The sequence below is a fragment of the Anoplopoma fimbria genome, chromosome 9 (genome assembly GCF_027596085.1).
Source record: "Anoplopoma fimbria isolate UVic2021 breed Golden Eagle Sablefish chromosome 9, Afim_UVic_2022, whole genome shotgun sequence".
NCBI lineage: Eukaryota > Metazoa > Chordata > Actinopteri > Perciformes > Anoplopomatidae > Anoplopoma > Anoplopoma fimbria.
The window spans coordinates 23,629,982-23,646,627 of NC_072457.1; the positions used below are offsets into that span (position 1 = coordinate 23,629,982).

The window sequence follows — 16,646 nt, forward strand, 5'->3', positions numbered from 1 at the left end:
TTTTCCAAAGTCATTAATGACCATTTGGAGAAAAGTGAAAAAGAAAACACCAGTGCTGGTCTATACAGCTGGATGTTGTTATACCCACCAGCTTGCTAGAATGCTCAGGGCCACAGCTGAGCAGCAGCTGGGCTCCGCTAATCTTTAACCTACAAACCTAATTTTGAACCAACACTGTTTGTTCTGAATATGGGTTGGAGTAGCAGTGCATAAAAAAATACCAGGCTTGTTTATTCTGAGACATACAGTAAATACATGCAGTGTTTTAAGGTCATTGCTTCAAGAAAAAAGGAAAAAGGCACAAATATGTTCAACGCATTACTAACAGACAGGATCTCCCAGCCCTGCCCCCCTGCGATTATGTCCGTCCATGTAGAAACGTGCAACACAGAGTGTAGAGAATAGACGGTGTGAAGAAAGGAGGAGGAGGTGACAACAAATAATAAGCTGGACTCAAAGACGAGCTGGCAGAGCTCAACAAGATCTACAGCGGGGTTGCTGCTGAAACTACGTTCCTGTGCCTGTACATCATCAGCTGTAAAGAGATCGTGTCATTAAATCAACATCACCGAAAACATCTTTAGAATTAACCTTTGAAAGCACAAGTACAATAAACTGAACATTTGTTGTAATAAAGAATACAATCATTGTTAGGACTGTAGTTTTTGGCTAACAATGGGCGAAGCTATCATCAAGCTACTTGTTGACACTACCAAAACTTCCTTGTGTGTACCAACAAGGCCGAAAAGGACTGACGGGACTGTCCAGTTTGTCACCACCCCCACCCCCACTGGTCGACCTTCGCAATCACACAAAGGACCTATTGTTGAGCACAATGGGGTCACCCTCTCTGTTCTCGCTGGTCTGATCCCAGTCAGTCACTGCTCAGAGAGCCTGGAAGCTGGCCAACTACCAGGCGTCTTTGAAGACATCACTCTGAGGGGACGGCCTTCACTTACAAGGTTGTATGTTCCTAAATGAATTAAAATGGAAATAATGCGACAACTGGGGCAGACTGGATGATACATAGGACAGCAGTGTCATGCACTGGGAAATTTATGCAAACAAGTTGAAAGTCAGAGTTGAGACCCTCGTCATATTTGTATGGCTTCATAGAGACAGACGTTTTAACAAAAATGACGACCTATTCTGATGGTTTTGTCAACTGCCAGCTTTTACTGTAGGTAGATTAATGTTGGAGCCAAATGTTAAGCTTTTCTCGAAATAAACATTTTGGGCTCCTGTTCTGTCCATCCTCAAAATACCACACAATCACAATCTTAAAGTGTAAAACTTGCCACTAAAATGCTTTGAAGACATTAGGTTCTTGTTCTTCTAAATGACCAGGTAGCATTGACATATCACAGCTGAGAAGATGGGACTTTAAATGAGCAAACAATAACAAAGTGGTAGAAATGTATTTTGGAAAGAAAAGAAACCCATTAGGAACAATCAGTTCATTATAGAAAAGAGAAAGATACATCCTAGTAAGTTTGCGGTAACATTTCCATGCTACAATGACCCACACAAAAAACACTTCAAACTCAGATTATGCCTAAATTGATATAAAAATAAGGAAAGTAGACGTGACCTTTTAAAGGAGAAGCAGGCAGAGTGTAATTAACAAAAAACCTTTGAACGAAATAAAATGACTTTCAATGGTATATCTAAGTTCAAGTGGTCATTCTTGCATGTGAGGTGGACTGAGGTGGATGAGAGGCAACCAAATACAGCGGTGACACTCAGACTTACCTTGCAGCATGCACCTGTACGCAGACTCTGAGATGGCGTAGATGTGGGGGGGCATTTCGTGCCTCTTTTTGCCCCTGTACATCTCAATGATGTTCTCGGAGTAGATGGGCAGGTTTTTGTAGGGATTTATGACCACACAGAAGAGACCAGAGTACGTCTAGAAAAAGAGAAGAATACGTGGTTGATTGCTAATTCGTCACACAGCAGCCCTTACATCACCATTATGTCACAGTTATTGTTTTATATTATTTTAGTATTCGTATGCCTTAATAATACTGAGCTCTAAATGGACACTGAATAAGCACAAAAAAGGACTCTAGGGACATTTTTAGTGTGCTGACAAAGGAACTAAATTTAAAGCAAACAGCGCTGGATGTAGATTTTATTGGACGCTGACATCCTGTAGAGAGTAATATTATTTTACAATTTCTACTGGTAATTACTTCAACAATGTTTTTTAAAGGCAGTACAGTACATCTGGGCCCTGATATCAATGCTATTTTCATGCTTTTTTTCCCTTAAAAAAAAAACTAAAAACCCACTGGCCCTAATCAAAGGACATATTTGAACTTTAATCCTTAATTTCTTCTTTTTTCTGTGAGACGTGTTCCTCCGAGCCAGATTCACCAAACGAAGTGACTGATGAATGCCACATTTCATGAGGAGTTGCACATCTGTGAGATTTCATCATTAGCAACTTGCATGCCAATATATTTTTGTCAAACTGTTGTTTTTGTCATGTCTACTTTCACACAGAAAGTGAATAATCAGAGGCAAAGAAGCGACACAAGTGTTGCAAATTTGGCAACACTTGTGTACCGCTGTCGGTACGAATAGCTTTTGATGCAAAATATTGGCATGTGAGTATTCTGCATTTTTGCGTTGTTTATTCGTCAAACCTAAAGCGAAACCATCCAGGACTATATGAGTGAGGCAGTGGACATGACGGTCACAGAGGTATTTGACGAGAGAATATAGAGTGCTGCAGGAATGACGTATTTTGTAGTCCGAGCCAGAAGTTAGCAACGCACTGGCTGCCAGACAACTGTGCACATCTGCAGCTTGCTGGCACACTGCCAAGTGTCCTACAGTATTTAAAATTCTTGCTCCACTCGCTGATCCTCCTCACATGTGGCAATTCACCATCTCATTTTTATTTACATAAAACTTGTGGCAATTTTACCCCAACATTGTTTGACTGACACCAGGAATCAGATGCAAGGGACGGTGGTTTTAATCTACACCAGTAAATAGGTCTCTCAACTGTACTATGCAGACAGATATGCAGTCAGACAGAACAGCACAGGGTTAATCCCTAACATGTCTGCTGCTGGAGCATTCCATTAACGCAAGAGTGGACGGGGGGACGCCGTTTACAGAAGACGCCAGATTAAGGCTTTTTTAATCAATCATTTGGATTATCTAACATCTTGATACATCATTTTATAAAAAATGAGTTGTGGATAAATTGCAGCCATCTATCCAAATTATGAATCATAATGATTAGAGGCTGTTTCTCCTCCCGACTCTCCTCTATTAATGGTATCAACTTCTTTGTGCCTCTTACTACTCTATGCTGCGTCCCTTCCTCTTTTGTCACCTTTCTGATTTCTCTATTTGGCTGAGCTGCCAAGCCAAGTTCTTTAAATGACGTTGTCTGCGGCAACCAGGGGGCTGTAGGGGGGCCCCAGGCCTGCTAACCCAGTTGTTGAACTGGAACAATGGTGGCTTGACCAAAGCAAGCTTTGTGAGCAGAGGGCATTTTGTGTGTGTGTGTTTGTGTGTGTGTGTGTGTGTGTGTGTGTGTGTGTGTGTGTGTGTGTGTGTGTGTGTGTGTGTGTGTGTGAGAAAGACCTCTGACAAACGCATCACAACTGTCACATGGCTCGAGGTTCACAGCACACATATCTGTAATCTGATGCTGCGTTGGATAGTTACTGCAATAATCAATCAGTGCTTTGCAATAATTGAATATAATCACTTAATATCTGCATCGCTTAACATGACAGAGGTTGAATTAGTAATAGTGAGATGTAAAACAAAATCATTTTGAATACATGTATACAATATAGTGTATTTAACTGAATATCAACATAATGATTTTGTTGATTCTAAATCATTGTATGTAGCTGAAAACATTTATTCAAATAACAGATTTGAACGTTGCTTGTACAGCAATACAAGCAACCAGAAAACCTAGAGTTGCTTTAATGGTGCCAAATTTGAAACCCTCCCAGATATGCATAAACACGAGCAACAGACAGCTCTCTCTGGAGTTGGGTGGGTCATGTGGCGCTGTAACCCACGTGCGTGTGTGTGTGTGTGTGTGTGTGTGTGTGTGTGTGTGTGTGTGTGTGTGTGTGTAATGTCACCAGATGGCCATCAAAACCCCCCTTCCCACTTCTGCCATGTGCACAGATGCTTTAGACACAGCTCTGTGCAGCAGCCACACTCTGATCTGTTACTCCGCCATCCGATTTCCGAGACCAATACTCACACCTTGCTAACTGGAATCGCCTGTACAAACAGACTTCATGCAGCACAGGATGTACTGTAGGGCCCCCCGCCATAATAACCCCTTCCCAAGCCACCTGCAGTGGGCCCAGTGCCAGGCAGACAGATCAGGGCTCCTGACCCAGCATGGGCCACGGGCAGCGGGGAGAGGGATGACTCAGCTGGCTGTCCTTGACGGTGGACCCCAGGGGGTGTTTGAGGGATTAGTGTGGCTCTGAGGGCAAAGGGGTTGGACACCTACACAACCAGGCATAACAAGACACCAGGCAGAAAACATGTAGTGGTTTATTTCTTTCTACAAATGCAAAAGTTTGCACAAAATCTCTGCTGCTCACTGGAAAGTAACTACTGCGATTAACATTATCAGATGATAGCTGAACTACGTGTGAATCTTTGTGCGGGGGTTTTTGAGCTGATGAATGGGTCCGAGCTGGTCATCCCACAACTCAGAGAAGCTTTGGTGAACAGAGGAGAACTCTCACACAGTTGAAAGGGTTCCAAGCCCTCCGGAAATGTCCAAATACATGTCTGTGAACCAAACGGTGCTTAGCAACAGGGCCTCAGCCTTCTCTCAATGGGAAAAGGGGAAACATTTCCTGGGTTCTCCGCAATTTCAAAAATCAGTGCCCCCCCCTATTCTGACAAAACTGGTCTAACTGGGCTTTACCACCATGTCAGTGTCTTTGCAGACTTCTCAGGGAAATTAGGGAATGCATTTGCTTCTCACACAAAATGTTAAGTATTTCCAGTAATGCCCAGACAGAGCGTGATGATTTTTTTGTAGCTCTGTATTTGCTCTAAATCTTTAGGTGCTCTTAATCTCTCTCAACAGCACTTGATTAAATGATGAACCTGTCATCACTGTATGCTTCGACTGCCTACTAGAGGGAACTAACCTACATTTTAAAAGCTTTAACAGCTCAGGGAGTCAATCTCCCCGGCAAAGTGTAACAAGGAAGATGACAGGGAAGGGGGAAAAAAGGAGAAGACTTTAAAGGCTGAATTTAAATAAACTATAATCTTTGTCATTGGATGAGTTATTGAGTTGGCGTTTTGTCTCCATCTCTACACATGATAAAAAAAAGAAAAACCACCCAACTGGTAAATGAGTCACAATCAAAGAAAGATTTGGATGAAATGGAGACGTAAGAGACCCATGCTCCAGTAAGAGGCAGGCCTATTGAACAGAGAGACCGATAAAGGCACACAAGAATCAACATTAAGCTCTCAGCCATCCTCCTCAGGATGGGCATTCAATAATACATCACAGTGACATCATCACTATATCCAGCCCTCCTTTCTCCTGAACCACCGGGTTGAACCATATTTGTTCAACCGTGCTAATCAGCAAAGCCAGGCATGATGTGGTATGTCCATCAAAATTTCAACGAGGGAAAAGGTTTTAAGTATAAATTGAAAGTTCCTCTAGGACATAAAGTCCTTCTTAATTCTTTTCTCTTTTACCTGCTAATTTCAAAAAGTTTGAAGCATGATTATCACCTTTACATCCACTGCCTGTTGTATGTGGATGCAAGTAATCAAAAGAGGTGGTCTGACTTAGTTAGTCAGGAATGCTAAAGCTGAAATGACCGACAGAGATCTGCATGCATGCTACTTGAATCTCTTAAAACCATTTGTTCATTAGCAGTACATTTGGGGACTATGGCCTTGAGGAGAAATCAAACAGATTATAATTTAGCAGCTCAGAAACGTACCAAGCATGTAAACTGGATCAGAGGAAAGAGATATCTGTAACCCTGCAGAAAAGCAATTATTCAAAAGCTGGCATGGCTTGGTTGTTAATTAAGCATCCGTTTTCTGTTGGAAAAACTGTAAAAAAAAAAAAAAAAAAAAAAAAAAAGCAGACAGCTGTTGCTTATCAGTGAACACAAAGAACTCTGTTAAGGCGGTTGGTTACAATGTGACTCAGCACAAGCCTCCCTGAGCTGGGGTCACCTTATTCTCCCTTATGAGCACTCTAAAAATACTGAAAAATACAAAGATCTTCTTCATACTGATTTTTTTTTTTAAATGAATAAATAAAGAGTGAACTTGATGACTACAATGCTGCAACTTGTGTAGGAAGAAGGGGAGAATTTTGTTACAGCACATGAAGAAAAAGGCTAATTTGGAAACAATAATAAACTTTTGTCAACAGATCTACAAAGATATTATCTATAATTTATGCTACTATATATCCTTTGAGCGTTATTTTTCAGTTGTGTTCCTGGTAAGGTCATCATTGTTCTAATGTGGCGGCACACAACTTCTGCTGTCAGCTGATACAAACAGACCAAGCAGCCTCTTGGCAAAGAGCCATCAGTAGACAGGGACCACATAGCAGAGCTCACACTGCTGCACCTTGCCTGGTCACAACATCTGCCCCTCCACCACATAAATTATAAAGTGGAAAAATGTTATATTTAGGCTTTGCTACAGTACAGCAGAATTGCTAACAAAAAGATGCCAGCTGTAGTAGAATGAATAGACCATGATGTAACGGATATAGGATTAAAATGATAAATCAATCGTAAAATGTTGATAAGAAATTAAGCAAAATTAAGCAAAAATTCAACATTCCCAGTGAATGTTGAATTTTTGCTTAATTTCTTATCAACATTCTCATAATTTCCAGCTTCTTATATGAATATTTGCTGGTTCAGCACTCTACAGCGGCTGATTAAAAAAGCCTAAATGATCATTGGTAATCATTTAGTGATATTGATGACAAGAGGTGCCTGCGAATGGCACAAAGAATATTAAAAGGAGGTATTCCCCCAGCCACAGTCTGATCACCCTGCTGCCTTCTGGCAAGCGTTACAAAAGTATCAGCTGTTGTACTACCAGACTTCAGGGCAACTTCTTTCTTCAGGCTGTGACAATCCTACATTTATACGCCACCATCCACAATATAATCTAGTTTTGTCTTTTAATCAAGCAAAATGTGACTACAAACTGCATTTTGCTGGGCAAACAAGTTGTACAATGACACTAAATGAACCTTGTAACCCTCTACAATGCAAACATGAAATGGCATCATCTTTAATTGTGATAAACATTTTTAACCATTTTCTGACTTTTTATAAACCAAACAATTCATTAATCAATCGTCATATTTATCAATAATGAAAATAATCATCAATTGTGGCCCTACACAGATCTGTAACACAAAGTAAGAGTTGTCAAAAGCATCCAGGAAATGCAAATCTTAGTAAATAATGCAGTAAAGTGGGTAAAATAATAAAGGACACGGACCAATGAAAAATAGCTCTTGGGAAAAACGCAATATCACGGACCATTTGAATCCCAACATATGAAAAATAGCTGCAAATGGATTGTTTCCTGTAATTATTCCACTGAGGGACATAATGCTATAATGCTTGTTGTTTGGCAGGCCATCTACTCTACTTGATGATGACAGTGATGTAATGATGCCACAACAACACAAAGAATACAAAGTGTCTTCATTAACATTTCAAATGTCATGACTTCATCCATAAAGCTTCCTAATCTCCGTCTCAATGGCCAAGGGCAGAAAACCACAGTACCAGTACCAGTACTTTTAACTGCAGCACATTTCCTAAAAAATGAATGCAAGTGGAACAATTGACAAATAATTCCCTAAACAAAAGAAAATATTTTTTTTAATTATGGATATGTAAGATTCCAGTGATTTCAGAAAATCCAAGTTTTAAGATTTTTTTTAAATATTACTTAATGTAAATATCTTACTGAGTGGAGAGATGTTCCCCTGTTTACATCCGAATCATCTACCAAGTTAGTGTTCGAGCAATAAGACTAGATAGGGCAACAAACCATCTTTTTCTCAATCTGACCCGACTAAATAATGAAGTTTAGCTGAACTCATTTCTGTCTTTGTGACCGGGGCCTCTGAGTGTGAACCTCTTAGCCCCTGCCTCCTCCCCAGATCTCAGGTGGCCCACAAGCTCCGTGTCTGGGCTATTCCAGGAATGCATGGCACTAAGTGGGTCATAATCACAGGGGAAATCCGCAGCCTATGTAGGACATGATGGCTTGGCCATTGAAGGGAAAGTGTTTCTTGGTCTCTTGAATTGAGAGACTCAAGTATGAAATGCTAGGCTGCTAAGATATGCAGAAAGATTGCTTATTTTAAGACTATGGAGATAACGCTACTTGCTCACAATTTTAGACTTTATGAGTGAAGGAATCCTTGGGGAATTAAGTAATGTGGTAAAATGCTTTACAACACACTGCCCACTGACTTGGCTTCCCAAGGCGATACACAAATGCAAATATATATCTTGATCACAAAGTTTGTATTTGTAGAGGGGCTTATAGACTGTTGGATGGAACTGTTTACATCAACTCTTGTGGTGGTGATAGATCACTACTATTAAACTATTTTTTCAGACCTTAATTTAGTTTATTCAATGTGGAAGAAGTTGATTACAAGCTGTTACAGGCAGTTGTTATGAGCGAATGACGAATACTCACATAGATGAGGCCGGAGTAGTAGCGGTCCTTGAGGTTGTGAAGCACGGAGGCCTCGTTCAGGCAGGTGAGTTCGGCCATGTCCTCCACTTTGCTGAACTTCGGCGGGTTCATCTTCTGGATGTCATCCTTGTTGACCACCGCCTTCTTCCCGTTCTCCGCCAGTTCCACCACCACCTCATCTCCACGCTCCTCGCGAACACTGGCAGCCTCGAAGCCATTGCGTTCTGATGGGATCCATACCAGCCTCTTGGCCGTCCAGTCGGCCTGTGCCGCCGGGTTGTAGACCACGGCGCGGTCCACAAAGAGGTACCGCTCCGGGTCCTCCTGCCCACTCCGCTGTGACATCTCTGCTTGAACCAGAACCCACTACGCCACCTGTAGGAAGGAGAGAAAGTATAATGTTTGTCTGAACAACAAATAAAAACCCATGCAGCTGCCTACTGTCACACTGTTCACCTTTAGAAAGCACAGACGAGACCACCACTGTGACTCAAGACTGTTGAGTGAAATATCCTTTAATAGGCCTTTTCCCTGCTGACCTTTTTGATAATAACATTATCAGTGATTCACTTCTATTCAAGTGTCCCCATAAAGTCATGACAGCGACAGTGAGCCAGCATTAACAATGCCACAACCCTGCAATTGAAGCAGCATGTCAAAACGTCATAGTAGGATCATCTGTTTGATACGGACTCAAATAGATGATCGGGTATCGGGTGACAACTGGCCGATCAGGTCATTGGATATCATCATTTAACAATTTAATTCAAATAAAACATTTTGTGTTCATAAGTTAGAAAAGCAATGTTTAAGTCAAGCCTTTTGTCACCTTAAACATAAAATAAAGATCCCAGTCTCTTCCACACAGTGAGGCATTCATCTTATTCATTAAACGCTGGTATTGGATCGGTACAGGAAACATTTTGTTTCCATTCCCGGTAGCACAGAGATGCTAGTTTACACCCTAAAAATTTTTTTGCCCACAAAAATCAAACATTGTTTCTAAAGTATTTAATAGTGAACTATTTGTGACAGTCATGTATGAGAAGCTCAGAGCGTGCACGCAGAGAGCGCTTAGTAACAACAATTCAGAGGTGCTTGACCACGCCTTTCGGAGACGTCATGCTCGACCAGCAAGCCTTGATGAATGCATTTTCTGACTCGCACACCTCTCTCTGCTTCACAAGGACAAGCAAAAACCTAGCTTTACAGTGCATCACAAGAAGTGACTGTACCAGTACAAAGATGCAACTGAAATAACTTGTCCACGAGTGTGGAAGTATTTTTAACAAATGCGGTGCTCTGTAAGCTCTGCAAACTGGAAATGGCTTATCACAGCAGTGCTAACAACTAACTGTAAGCATCTTAGAGTGCTTTGTCATGGCGGCAGCGGCAGCACTGTGTCTGTTTACTAACTACCAAAGCATGATATATTAGGATTATCGACATGTGGCACGTGTTTCTGTTCAGGGAAAGGGTTGCTATGACAAAGATGATTGAATAAAACGTGTAAATATGAATCAAACAAGTTTTTGTTATTTATTCTGGGTAAATTCATTTTTATATCAATCAGAAATTTTTAAATAATCTTTAGAATAAATCGATAAATTAGCAATGAGATTTATCAACTAATCGAAAAAAGTTTAGTTTGATTATTCTCTAAAATAAATAATTGTTAAGTGCAGCCTTAATCAACTATAAACAATATAAATGATTGTGACTGTTATTAAATCCACTGTATTTGTTAGAAGTAGTCTACGGTACCTGCTGTTTGTGATTGTGTTTTTTAAGAACACACTCATATCACATAATATGTCAGTTGTGTCTAAACAGAGAGTGAGTGTGACGAACACGCACACACACACGCACACACGCAAGCAAACAAACAGCGAGAGAGAGAAAGAGAGAGAGAGATTAAATCTATACAAAACAGCAGAGGAGCAGAATTGCTTGTTGCCCAGGAAATGCGTTTCTGGTGTCGACAGCCAGGCTACTGCTCAACAATTGACATATCGCGGTGCCTCCCAGTCCAATGTGAACCGGCGTGTGTTAAGTGTAAGTGCAAGTTTATAGCCTGCTATGCTGTAATCATGCACTGCTCTGTGTATAATGATGCAGCATGAACACCAAGCTGTGATTTGACTGACAAAATAAGATTTTGACTCAAGGGCAACCCAACACTAATTTGAATCACTGACGTTTAGGGGAACAATAGGGAAGCAATAGGGAACAATAGGGAATATAAATATTGCCATAATGCAGTGCTGCTCACAACACCCACAGTGACAACAGTAGCCAAAAACAACCAGAGATGTTAAAAGCAGAGCTACATTGGCATAACAGTCACAGCAATATCTCTAATTGTGGATATTTATATCTTTAATATCATACCCTGGTGGCACCAAGACTAACATTTTGACCATTTCGGGTAAGACATCAGTTCAACTAAGCTGCGAGCAATTCAGCTGACTGTTGGAGCCGATGGTTAAGTGCTTAAAAGGATGATGCAGCATCTCTAATGGCTGCTAAATGCAGGCTCACGGAAAAGTCTTTCAAACAACAAGAAGTTAGGCTTCAAATAGCTAATGCTAATTTGTTTTGTCCGGTGACAATTTTTGAACACGATATTTAATGAGTATATTTCAGGGGCACGTCTGTTTATTGTCACAGCTTATCACAGTCAGCCATGGCGGTTGCTGCTTGCTTCATAACTCTGCGTTATGCGGGTAATCTGAAACGATTGTATCCTCACTGTGTACCTGTGTGTATATAAAGTAAGTGTATGCATCGTGTGAAGGAAAAGAAAAGTTGAGTTAAGTTATTTGTATTCTGTCTTTATGTGTGGATTAGTTTGCTGTCTTTCCTTGGCTTTAGGGCTTTGACATTTTTCCAGAAGGACTTGTTGGGCCCACACAGACTTGTGCACTCAGCCCTTTACACCTCCATCCATGTACATAACCAACCCACATGAACAGTCACATCACCATTTAAGCCTTCTGCAAGAGGCGCAGGAAACTGACTATGTTGTGCAATAAAAACGTGGCATACATGTGACTGGTATATATACACATATTGAAGATTTTCTCACATTTTACAGGGAGAATTATTATTCGAGAACACAATTGGCTTAAGGGAACAGTGAAGGCTTTTTTTAAACAACTTTCTGACAAAGACCACAAGAGTAATCAATAAATACTCATTTAAATACTCAGAAAATGTATCTGTAATGAAAATAATCATTAGTTACAGTCCTTCATATAATAGAAAAATACTAATGAGTGGTTTTACGCTTACTATACAGTACCAGTCAAAAGTTTGGACACACCTTCTCATTCAACTACTTTGAAGAATGTAAAATATAAAACATATTCTGGTTTGTTGAGCATTTGTTTGTTTACCACATAATTCCATATGTGTTCCTTCATAGTTTGGATGTCTTCAATATTAATCTACAATGTAGAAAAAAAAAACATTGAATGAGAAGGTGTGTCCAAACTTTTGACTGGTACTAATATATATATATATATATATATATATATAAAAAAAAAAAAAAAAAAAAAAAAAAAAATAAAAATAAAGAAAAACTTTTGACTGGTACTGTACATCCAATAGAAGATACAATTACACTATCAATAAAAAATATATTCATATTCCTCCATAAAATGAGCAGAACAAAAGACATAAGAGAGTAACTAAGTAAATCCAGGCACTTGATGCCCCCAACAGCTGATACACTGACAAGTCTGACTGGAAGCACCACTCCAGCTTTGCTCCTTATTAATCTGATTCAACACCAGCTGATATTCAACCTGCAATCAAGTCCCATGCTTAAACCAGGCAATGATTAGGCACGGATCTGGGTCAGGTCAAGGGCCAGGGATCAGGGTGTCTGCAGGCTGCGTCCCCTCACTCAGAAACTACAGAAAAATATAGTGCGTGCCACACCTTCAGTACCATATTTCTGCAGAGGAGGGTTGAAAAAATGTGCAATTAGTTGTGCACAAAGCTCGTTAGGGACGGACAAACACCAGCTGGGCCAAATGCTGCTGCATGGGGCCAGGCCAGCGTGCTAGCAGTAGCTCAAAGTTGCCGTGCTGTGCCTCATATCCATCCGCTCCAGATGATGCCTGCACACTCTGCAGCTCTGCAGCTCTGCTTGACCACTGGGAGTCTACACTGGTGCTTTCATGTCTGTAATCACATATGAGGTGAACACAAAGCAAATGCAAAATGAGAGTTTAAAGAGGGGTGAGGCAGAACCCCCCACCCCCCACCACCACCACCATCATGGGTGTGGGTGTCTCACACCCATGATGAAGAGTCACGGCGCAGTAATCTGCTAGCCGACCACATGACTCCTCACCGCGGTGCTCGGGCCCCGGCCTCCTCCTCCTCCTCCTCCTCCTGCTGCTGGACTCACCTCACACAGTCGATGGGGAAAACCCTGCCCCGGGGCTTTAGCAGTATCCCGGGAGATATAGATGCAATCTACCTCCAAAGCGTGCTCAAATAGTCCCTCTCGTCCGCTCTCGCATCAGTGGTCCTCCCCCACCATCAGCACCCTCTCAACCGAACTCTCTCGCCGGCACAGGGAGGCTGCTCTGCACCGCCGCACTCTTTTTCTTTTTGGGACACGCCCACAAATAAATCTGGAATGTGATTGGCTGTCAGAGACTGATGCCCGACAACGATTGGTCCAGATTAATTTCCATCCCCAAACTTTGATAGTTGTCAAATGCCGCCCAACATATCAACACCTGCAGACCGGTGGATGCTGCTGGATGACATATCACTTCTATTACAGCCGACATTTGAATTGAGATACAATATCTATTTTATATATATTATATATTTTTACTGGGGTTTTTTTTTACATTTTTTTACTGTTTTTTTTATTAGTCATTTGCTTGTTTATAATACTTATTTTTGATCTTGTTTTTTCACTATGTCTCTTGTTTGCACTATCCTCTATGCTGCTGTAGTCCTGTAAATTTCCCCGCTGCGGGACTAATAAAAGATTATCTTATCTTATCTTATCTTATTTGTATTTGTCAAAGTCATACAATCACATATGATCAAATAAATAAAACGAAAATACACACTTTATCTTATTGTTTTTAGGTCTTTGTTTTGGCTTCTTTCAGTTTTTTCTTCTTTTTGTTCAATCTCTCCTCTGATTAAAAAAAAGAATAAACAATTTAAACTAACGCCAATACACTCAATAAGAATATGAGATCTTTAGAACAAACTTTGAGATCATTAGACAGGGACAGAGGATAAAACAATCAATGAGGATGAGACTGCAAAGTATGGAAAGGTAAATCACAAAAAAAACAAAAAGCTTTGTTATTTAAAAAAAAAAAAGTTGAACAAAGATCTTTAAAGAAATGTAAAGTGTTCAGAAAGTCTGGAGGCTTTGACTGCAAAAGCTCAGTCAGCCTTTTTAACCAAGCGGGAATCTAGCATTATATATATATATCTTTCCAGTTTGGTTTTGCTTTGTTTCTCAGACTGGCATCACATTTTTAGTGTGTTGAAATAGTGCCCTCTGTTGTGTAATGACAGACATTACTGATGCTGTCCATGTGCCACAATGTAAAATAGGTTGATAATGAAGAGCTAAAAAAGAGCAATAAGGTATTTAATCAGTAGATATCCACATAAACTAAAAAGTCAAATAGTTTCCAGAGAATCTAATTGTGAAATGATATGACCGATGTATTTTCTTACTCTGCTTTCCATAAAATCAAATTCAATCAGCGTTTATTGCATTCTCTTCTTTTTATTTGTGCCTATTGAACTTGACTGACTGAATGCAGCCATCATTGATGTTATTAATTACACTTTTGTTTCATTTACTCAAAAGGTAAAATATCTGCTAATCTGTAGCAAGTCTAATGTGGTTCTTCTTTTAAATTGCGCTAACTCTACCTGGCCACAAGATAGCGCCAGAAGCCAAAAGTGAAGTCATTATCAAGGTGAGGATTTAGCAGATTGCTGTAGATTACAAAAAATGATATTCAACATTATAACTTGATAAAATGTCCCAAAATGTAGATGCAATTTTGTAACAGTGATAAAAAAGTCCATAAGAGTTTGGTGTTAGATAAGATTTAATTCAAAGTCTTTTTTAATTAGCTCCAGTTAAGTGTCCTCAAACATCACTTAAAATCAATTAAATTGCACAGCTCCCTGTGGATCTGAATGTCCTTTACTAGCCTATAATTAATATATCCAAGTATATTACAGTGACTACATATTTGCTGGATAAATATGTATAGGTTCTTTTTAAATTCCTTGCAACTAAGTGATCTGAAAATCAAAGATCACATTATTACAAAGAGACAACTTTAAAACCGTTTACCACTTATCAGCTGCATATTGAAAATGGCAATTTGCACAGCCTAGTATGAGCCAGCAACCTCCAATGCCCCTTTTACTCTAATGATTTGGCAACACAAGATTTTCTGATGTTATTTGCAGTGCAGCAGACAGTAGAGGGCAGCAGCGGTGAAGGTAAAGCTTGGAGGCCTCCAGCTTGACAGAGATCCAGTGGAGGGAACAGGGCAGCTCTCTTAGCCATTTGTTCATTACATATTCTCACATGAGTGTACTGTATGACAGACACACTGTATGTAGCACAGTCTAACTATAATTCATTCACTTTTTAAACTCGTGAGAGTCAAACAGATTTTTGTCAGAGGCACACATATTTTCTGTACATTTGTACTTATATACATCTTCCTCTATGTTCACTTATAACATCCAAAAATACTAGTATATTTCTTTCCTAATTTGATGTCACACACTGAGCTCTGCCATAGCTTGAACGACAGATGCAACATGTCTGAGCGAGTTATTTCGTCTTGTCTTGACGAGTGACAGAGTGACACCCTTTGGTGTGGTGCATTTTGCAAAAATGCTGTGACAGCTCCATCTCTCAATTGTTGGCTTCTCCTGTCGCCTCTGTGGCATAATAGACCTGTCATCAGCATCGTCCTCCACCATCCCTCTTCTGCTTTTGTCTGGACAGCAGTTTATCAAACATCTCCATCTTTTTTTTTTTTTTTTTTTTTGCAAGCACAGATAAGGAATGTCAAATGTGGCGTTTTCAATACCAAAGTGCCAGATTGGATAGAGATAAATGTTTGACCTCCTTTGGCACTGTTTTCGGGTTTTCTGCAAGAGTATAGATTGATGTGCCCTCTTTGAGCTCACTTGCTGCAACAATCTCCATCTTAATAAGTCATTTTGTCTATCATCGAGTTCAAAAAAATCATATTTTCTTCAGCGAGGTGAGACAATTTCACCCATTTCCAAAACAAATCATCCCTCTTGATTTTAGCCTAACCTTTTATTTTCTTCTCAAAGCAAGGACATTTTTATCGAAAAAAAGATGAGATAGTCTGAACCCACTTTCAGATGTTGCAATTTCTTTTAGGACTCTGGCAGAGTCATGCTAGCACCGAGGTCACTGAGGTCATGTTCACAGTTCTTTCCAAGGAATTTTGGCATTTTAGCTTCCTGGTGGGAGTCAGTTTACATAACACATCATGGTTGTTCTTTATGGGCTGATTCCAGTGTTTCTAAAAATTGTAATTGAACAGTTGAAGAAGAATGAAAAAGCAGCACAATGTTACGATTTAGATACTTGACCTTAGAAGTCACAGGGGGTGTTTGGATTCCTTACCTCAGTATTTCTAAAATACTCAGTATAGCCTCTCTCTCAAAATGACAGTTAAAGAATCAGATCCTTTCAAAGACTCAAGTTGGTTCTGAATAAAGTATTGACAGTGGGTATTTATTAAAATGTGAAGGGTCACAAAACAATTAATTATTGTGGTTATGTAGCGGCCAGTGCATTGGCTGTTATTGGCAGTTATGACATTCTGATCTATTTCCTC

At 40.0% G+C, this 16,646-nt stretch overlaps 1 protein-coding gene across 1 annotated transcript in view; it reads right to left on the reverse strand.

Annotated features, from left to right (window-relative positions):
• LOC129095684 (myosin-10-like) overlaps positions 1–13,346 on the reverse strand; it is a 55,523-nt gene extending 42,177 nt beyond the window's left edge. The window contains exons 1-3 of the mRNA XM_054604225.1: positions 13,163–13,346; positions 8,743–9,117; positions 1,753–1,909 (exon numbers count right to left, since the gene is read on the reverse strand). Coding sequence (XP_054460200.1) covers positions 1,753–1,909; positions 8,743–9,087 — 502 coding nt within the window. The 5' untranslated portion in view covers positions 9,088–9,117; positions 13,163–13,346. The remainder of the gene's footprint in view (positions 1–1,752; positions 1,910–8,742; positions 9,118–13,162) is intronic.
• Positions 13,347–16,646: the final 3,300 nt, after the last annotated feature.